The sequence below is a fragment of the Arachis ipaensis genome, chromosome B10 (assembly GCF_059453495.1).
Source record: "Arachis ipaensis isolate K30076 ecotype BB chromosome B10, ASM5945349v1, whole genome shotgun sequence".
Classification (NCBI taxonomy): domain Eukaryota; kingdom Viridiplantae; phylum Streptophyta; class Magnoliopsida; order Fabales; family Fabaceae; genus Arachis; species Arachis ipaensis.
The window spans coordinates 17,210,118-17,218,254 of NC_142435.1; the positions used below are offsets into that span (position 1 = coordinate 17,210,118).

At 32.9% G+C, this 8,137-nt stretch overlaps 1 protein-coding gene across 2 annotated transcripts; it reads right to left on the minus strand.

Annotated features, from left to right (window-relative positions):
- Positions 1–3,404: 3,404 nt before the first annotated feature.
- Positions 3,405–7,475, minus strand: LOC107620244 (glycosyl hydrolase 5 family protein). Of its 2 annotated transcripts, none has more exons than XM_016322435.3 (4): positions 6,991–7,475; positions 6,305–6,552; positions 4,799–5,319; positions 3,405–4,194 (listed from the first exon to the last, which is right to left on the minus strand). In XM_016322435.3, exons 1-4 carry the CDS (start codon positions 7,405–7,407, stop codon positions 3,698–3,700), a joined length of 1,683 nt encoding a protein of 560 aa, XP_016177921.2. In that variant the 5' UTR covers positions 7,408–7,475; the 3' UTR covers positions 3,405–3,697. The 2 variants fall into 2 exon arrangements, with proteins under 2 accessions (XP_016177921.2, XP_088362598.1); XM_088506472.1 differs by having other exon boundaries at positions 6,311–6,552; positions 6,991–7,473.
- Positions 7,476–8,137: the final 662 nt, after the last annotated feature.

Sequence of the window (8,137 nt, forward strand, 5' to 3'; positions counted from 1 at the left end):
AAATAGTTTCTTTTAGATCACCATTAAGAAAAGTATTATTAAAATCAAATTGTCCAATAATCCAGTCTTTTGATAAAGCAATACTCAACACTAATTTATTGTAATTGGTCTAATAACAAGGCTGAAAACTTGTTCAAAATCAAAGCCTTCATATTGGTGGAAGCCTTGTGCCACCAATCTATCTTTGTACTTTTGAATGGAACCATCAGGGAGTCTTTTGATGGTGTAGATCTATTTGCAGCCGATGATCTTAGCATTATCAGGTTTGGGGATAAGAGTCCAGGTTTGATTTTTAATCAACGCATTATATTCTTCTTGCATAGCATTCTTTCAATGTGAAATGGCTAATGCAGCAGAGGGATTCTTAGGTGGATGTTCTATAGAAGCATCAGAAGATGTCTTAGTGATATAGGCTTTCGGTTTAGAATTTCCAGTTTTAGATCTTGTAAGCATGGGATGACGATTATCAGTTAGGGATGGAGAGGTATTAGCATGAGGGGATTTATGAAGTTGATTTGGATTACCATTAGGATCAATGGGGGGAGGCTTATCTGTGGTCCTGAGACAGAAGTGGTGTTTAGTATATTAGATTGAAGATTACTAGAATTAGCAAGATCAGTATTAGAGACAACACTAGGGAAAGAATTGTTGGACAAAGAATTATTGGTGTGAGGTTGATTACTGCTGCTAACATGTATTGTATTGGACTTATTAAGGTTAAAATAAGTAGAGGGAGAAGTAGCATTGGTATTGTGAGTATAATAGTGACTGAAAATAGTGGAGGGTATAACAGAACCTATACTAGGTATAGAAGTATCCGGTGTAATAGAAGAATGGAATGAATGTGTAAAAAATAAGTCTTTGTAAGGGAAGGATGTTTCATCAAAATGAACGTGTCTTGTGATGTAAATTTTGCCACAAGGAGAAAGGCACTTATAGCCTTTTGAATTTGGAGCATATCCAATGAAAATACATCTATGAGATCGAAAATCAAGTTTTGTTTTGCTATAAGGTCTAAGAAGAGGATAGCAAGTACTACCAAAGACTTTAAATTGATCATAGTCAGGTGTGGATTTGAATAGTGTTTCATATGGAGAATTCTTATCCAAAATTGGGGTGGGAATGCGATTAATGATGTGTGGCTATTAGCACAGCTTCATCCCAATATGTTAATGGCATAGAGGCTGTAGACAACATAGCAATGCTCATCTCAATGAGATGCCTATGTTTTCTTTCAGCCCTGTCATTTTGTTCAGAGGTGTATGGACAACTAAATCTTTGAATAATACCCTGTTCAACCAGGAATTGAGTGAACTGGTTAGAGGTGTACTCACCTCCATTATCAGACTGAAGAACCTTGATTTTATGTCTTGTGAGATTCTCTATTTGTTATTTAAAGAGTTTAAAAGCCTGAAATACTTGAGATTTAGTGACAAGAAGAAATAAATATGTATATCTAGAGAAAGCATCAATAAATGTCACATAGTATCTAAAACCCAAAGTGAGAAATCACGGGTGCTAGATCCCAAACATCAGAATAAACAACTTGTAGAGGTGTAGTATAAACAGTAAGGGATGAAGTAAATGGCAATTTATGCATCTTGGCATCACACACTTCTGAATTCAACTTTTCTTTATTATGAACCAAGTCAGAATTACAATTTGAAAGAGCAGAAATTACAGTTTTCATGGCTGTGTGGCCCATTCTTTTATGCCACAAGTCTAAAGAAATCCTAGAAGCAGTAAAGACGCATGATATTTGTAAAATAGAAGATGTGTTAGGGGCAGCAACATTATAGAATTTGTAGATTCCTCCTTTTCTATACCCTTATAACAGCACCTTATCAGTCCACTATCATTTAACAAAACACGCATGAACATGAAATTGAAAATACACATTATTATCTTCGGCAAATTTAAAAACGCTAATTAGATTTTTAGTGATTTCAGGTGAGTATATTAATGTCTGCAATTGAAAAAATCTATTTGAGTCATAAGCTTATAAATAAGAACTTCCAACTTTACATATATGCAAACCTGCACCATTACCAATTTGTATTTTGTCAGGACCAGTGTAATCTGAAGAGAAAATAAAATTCGATGAGTCTTGTGTAATGTGATGAGAAGTCCCTGTATCTGGATACCAAGAAGGATCTGCAATAGTTCTTGGGGCTGCTATGTATGTTGTAGGATTATGGAATGATGGGGGAGGTGGTGGTAGTGGTGTGGTGGCTAAATTCTGATTAGTTGTAGAAGAATTAGTATTTGTAGCATTTGAAAATTGTCCAGGTTGATTTTCTTGGAAGGTTTGTGATGGTGGAGGAATATTCTGATCAAAACGATTGAAACAATGCCAAGCAATGTGGACAAAGCGTCCACAAATTTGGCATTGTGGCCTTGGTGAGGAATAAAAAGATCGGCCATCCCTTTGTGATCTACCACCACGACCTCTTCGACCTCCAAAACCTCTGCCAGTATTAGCAATTGATGGAAAAGAGGATTGGGTGAAATTAGCTTGTACCATAGAATTTGTAGATCTGCGAAACTTGTCCAGCATATCATCATAAGACATGATGATGGTTTTCACTTCACATAGACTGTATAATTCTGGTTTTGTATTGGTTGTAGTGAAAATCATTTGATATTCTTTACTCAATCCTTCAAGAAGAGCTTATTTGTGTTCTTCTGTGGTTAAAGGAGATCCTAGTGCAGCTAATGAATCAGCAATATTTTTTATTTTGAAAACCTAATCAGTGGGGCTTTGACTTTGTTTCTTGATGGCCTTGAGTTGAGCCTTTAGCTACTTCACTCGAAATCTTGTTGATTCAGCAAAGTACTCCTCAATCATTGTCCAAATTTGATGACTAAGTGTGCAGCCAACCATTTTGTTCTTGAACATAGGATCAATAGAAGCAAGCAACCAGGATTGAATGTTATAATCATCTTGGAGCCACTATTGATAGATAACAGATTCAAGAAAATTTCGCTGATCTTCAGTGGAAGCATATTGAGGTGGAACATGATCTGGAAACAGGTGATCCTCTAATTTTTTACCTCTAATAACTGCTAATGCCTGCTGTTCCCAAGTCTTGTGATTCTTTTCTCCAAGCTTGTCACTAATGGGGTTGAAAGGTCTTGAATTTAGTAGATGTGATCGGAAAGAAAAATTATTTGCAAGAACATTTTTGTTAGGGTTTGAATTTGCAGAATTGAAGGAATTTAAATTCCTAGGATTATAGTTAACAGATGCATCTGTCATGATTGAAGAATCCAGAAGCTCTTGATACCATATAGAAACTCAAATGAGATTATTTGAGAAAAGAAGAAAGAAGAACAGAGAACAAAGAACCAAAAGTTGAAACGAGTACAGAGAGGAAGAACTCTTCTTCACCAGAGAAAACTAATCAACTACTATTTTTTAGTGCACTCAATACTTTGAGAAAGTCAATTACAAATCTCAACTAACCCACCAAAATAGGAGGTAAGGCTACTATTTATACTAAACAGGCTCAATAGAATTTTAACAAGAATTTGTTATTTTCAACAGTAAACCCTAACTCTCTTTATATTACATACTCTGTTTTTTTTATTGCTTAACAAGACTGATCCTCAATATTACCCACAAATTTGGCTAGTCTAAAATGGGGAATCCCACTTTTAGACCCAAAAAATGAAATAAATTGAAATAATGTTGACTTCAATAATTCCTAGAAATGTCAATTTCTGATAAACTCAGCATTGAGTCAATCGATAATCTTGTAGTTGACCTCCTTGAGCTATCAATAAGTTTGAACCATTGACTTACAGGATCACATTGAGTATCTTGACTCAAACATTTGCAAGCATTTGTAACAATGATGTTGTTGGTGTCCACATCCAAACAAACACTACCATTGTTGTTGTTGTTTACTCTTGATGAGAGGTGCATCTTTGAATCAGAGATCATTTCCCATATTGATGAGTTTGAACCTAAACATGTTCCAAGTTTTGCTGCCATCCTTTCTCTCTCTGCTTGTAAACACAAATTTGTGCCCTTTATGGATAGTGTTTTATCTTCTGGTGTGTAGTCCCACCCATCAGAATTAGAACAAGGTCCCAAAGTCAACGGGTCAACCGTTGACTTCCTTATGATACATAGACCTGTCAGTGGATGAAAGATCACTGTGTGTGGTTTAATTTCTAGTAATGTTGGCCCTGCATGTCAAGAAAGCAATAATTATGTGTTATTTGTCACTTCACTTCAAATTGATGGAATCACATTTATAAGAAGAGAAAGTATAAGGAAACAACGTTTTTTTTTTTAACAACCTAAACAATAGGTTAATTTTAAAAATCAAATTTTGAATTAATTAGATATAATCCTTGTTAGTGGACCTGAAATGCAGTCTGTTGTTCACTGTGTTTGCATCTCTAATTGTTAAAGGTAGCTCAAAATCTTGAAGAATATTTATCTACCAATGATATCTCATCTCAATTCAAGTGAAATTCGAAAATATCAATATTTTAAAATGAAATAATAAATATGGTAAATTATACGTATCTCTCGCAATTAGAAAACATTATACTCTGATTAATATCATATTGAGAGAGAAAATCATATTATATTTATAAAAGAAGCAAGTGTTACATTCTGGGATATCAAGTGTTAGTATAAAACTATAAATTAAATCTTAAAAGATGTTAAATTATACTTCGTACAAATATTAAAGTGTCATGTATATAATTGTCTAATGCACCCTAAACAATGTTCATAGAAAAGCATAATTACCATGATTTGTTTTTAATTAGGTCTTCTTACCTTGAAAAGGTTGTTGAATGGATGAGACCCTTTGCAAGAAACTTGAATTGCTAACTTGGCTCCAATCTGAATTAAGAACGCCATAATCCTCACTTGCTCCAACCACCCCTTCTCTAAGGTAGTAACTCCCAACAAGTGTCCATAAGGCCCAATCCAAATCAAGCTCAGCTAACAAACCCATAAAGCAATTAAAGTACCTATTGTCATTAACACTTGTTCCTCTCATGTTTACACCAAACTCACTCAAAAATAATGGCATCCCTTGGTCCAATAAAAACCCACAATTTCTCATAAAATCTAAAGTGACTTGTCCACACACTTGGTTTGGATTCCCTAACTCCCATGCTTGACCATTACTGAAGCTATACCTATGCACCTCAAATACTAGCTTCCCGTTGAAAGTGAGTTTCACTGACTGATTTTGAAGTAATGATAAATCTGTGTCAAAATTTAGGCCAGAGAAAATTACTAGAACATCTGGATTCGCAGCATGTACTGCTTCTGCTCCTTTAGGCATGTACCTTGTATCCAAGCACAATATGTGTCATTTGAATGTTAATGGTGTGAACAATTAAGAATTTCATTAATAATGTAGTGCTTATTGCTTAGTAGTTAAAATGGAAAACAAATAATGTGAAAATACACATGAATGAAGATGCCGAAAGTTGCCATCACATAAAGATATTAATAAGTTTAAATATTGATGTGTCATGTAGTTGATTCACAAAAGAAAAAAAAAAACTAGTTTTTTAAAATAATATTAAAAAAAAGATTGGTTAGATTCGTTCAATTCAAGAACCCTAAAAAAATCTAGACCAACTGATTTTTTTTCTTCCTTCATCTTAATTTAACCCAACCAAGTATTTTTTTTTTATTTTTATGTTAACTACTAAACAATAATATCTTGTACAATGAAACTATTGTTAGCATTAAACATGGGAGCACCATATTTTTCTTGGTCTGATAGAATAAAAAATTTTCAAAATACCAGAAATTATTAAATGCTCACAAATATAACGACTCATATTATGGAAACTTATAAAAGTTGATGGAAAACATATATTTTTGTCTTGACTCATATTAAGGATAAAGTACTGATTTACTCCTTAATATTTAGACTAAGTCTTAATCGTCCTTTTAAAACGTGATATTTTTATCACAAATTTCTTATTTCATTTTATTTATTTTAGTCTTTTGGTCAAAATTTAATTTTTTTTTTCTAAAATTATCCTTTTTGTATTATGATTTTTTCTAAGTACTAGCAAAAATCGTAATTGTAATAGATATAGTGGTAGTTCTAATGATTTGAAAATAAAAGTAGCAAAAAAATAAAAAATAATAATAATAAATAAAAAATTAAATTTTTAAAAATAAAAATTTTAATTTCGATTAAAAGACTAAAATAAAAAATTAAATTATTTAAGACAAAAATAAAACGTTTAAGTACTAAAATAATTCTTTACCAAAATATTTTCAAGAAAATGAGAAAGACTCATAGCAAGTTACCTATACCAATCATTGACATTCTGTTTGGGGCCTCTTAGCTCATTTCTTAAACTGAATCCAACAACATTAGTCACTCCATTGAAAAGGGTAGCCATCTTAGTAAGGCCCATAATCCATAGGTCTGGATCAAGAAACGTGTCACCAAAGAAGCCATTGCCGTCCATGGCACTGCAGCACCAACTGGGTTGGGTCACGTGGTTGTCCAAAATCACCATCACATCGTTCTCTCCCAAGCTTTTCACCACCGCCTAATTGTAATTCTATTAGACCGAAAAAGTAAAAATACTTATGCTAACTAAATATCTGTCATGGTATAACTTGTGATGAAGGAAATTTAATTCCAGAAACAAGGTAGATTCTCATGGTTAAACAACTTTATAATAGTTTTATTTTAAGATTTACAATAAAGTTGATAGGTTTAGAAATCAGAATTTATTTCTATAAAAGAAATAAGATCATCTAATTTTATAAATATATTCTTAAATTTAAAATTAAATTGCAATTTTTTTTTTATAGTCTCTTAATTCAAATGACGATAGTTAATCTAAAAAAATAAACTATTATATCTGCTTAATATTTGAAAAGCCTCTCAAGAATACTATTAATAGTTTATTTGATTTGAAACATAAACCATATAATTTTAATTTCATGTTTTAGATAAACATTATTAATGAACATATATATACCTGGAAACATTCGATGAGAGGAAGGTCAATGAAGTTGGGATTATTGGATTGCACAGCAGCGATGGAATCAAGAAGGCCAAGATTATTGAGGGACTGTCTAACAGAGAGTGAAGAAAGGGAAGCATTGGTGGCCAATTGAAGTGGCCAAGTGAGCCTAACGCAGTTAAAACCCAATGACTTGATTCTCTTTGAGATTTCATCAAGGGGCTGTTTGTTTAGTCCCTCAGGAACTGATGCTTCCAAATGGGAGACCCAGTTGAGACATGCAAGCTTCACTCTTTGCTCTCCTTCTTCGTCTACTATCCACCTTCCGTTGGTGTGAAGAGGCACTGCTTTTGTGTTTTGGAGTGTGGAAGAACAAGAGAGAAGGAAGAGGGTAGTATAGACAATACCAATATTGTTGGTGATGAGACTCATATTTCAGCAGGATTCTTTGATGCTTTGTCGTTTGTGACTATGTCTAGTCTCGTGAGTTTTGTAGACTCACTAACCTTACAAGAGACCATAGAAGCATATTTATAGGAGAAAGTCTAGTAATCACCATGTTTATTAAAATTTAGTTAATATTTATTTTTTTTTTAAGATAAATGTTATTTTATTAATATAAAATAAGAGTGTTTCTATAAGAAAGTGCAAAAGAATTGGGTATTTTTATTTATCATCAATTGTGACTGAAAAACTAAGTGTTTAAAGAAGAGTAAAGTAAGAGTAAAAAAAATTAGTAGTATATATCAGGTATGGCTCACGAGTTCACGCACTAAATTGCTGGCTTTTTTCACTATTTCTGGTGCCGGACTTATTACCTTCTCAAAAACACACCAATTCCTCGCTTTCCAAGTGCTCCGACACAGTACCTATGAAGAGGGTTTTTTGTCTACAGTTAAATTGAACCGCTACTCAAAATAAGACTTGTTGCCACCAATTAAAAAATGTCTCTTCTTCTCTCGTTCATAAGTCAAAAATTATTAAATTTAGACTCTATATATTAGTATAAAAATAAATAATTGTATATTATTAAATAATAATAATTAATTAATAATTATAAATTACAAAATCTGTGAACTCTTAACACCCTTCTATTTATATATTGGGATTATTGGGACGGAGTAAACCCCCATGACCCAACCGCCCATGCTCATTTCAGATT

What these genes read in the sequence shown, in the direction of transcription:
- LOC107620244 (XM_016322435.3), bottom strand. Translation starts at nt 7,407, where the DNA reads ATGAGTCTCATCACCAACAATATTGGTATTGTCTATACTACCCTCTTC. An exon ending in AATGTCAATGATTGGTATAG is followed by an intron (nt 5,320 to 6,304) that starts GTAACTTGCTAT and finishes CTTGGATACAAG; the next exon opens with GTACATGCCTAAAGGAGCAG. An exon ending in CATTCAACAACCTTTTCAAG is followed by an intron (nt 4,195 to 4,798) that starts GTAAGAAGACCT and finishes CTTGACATGCAG; the next exon opens with GGCCAACATTACTAGAAATT.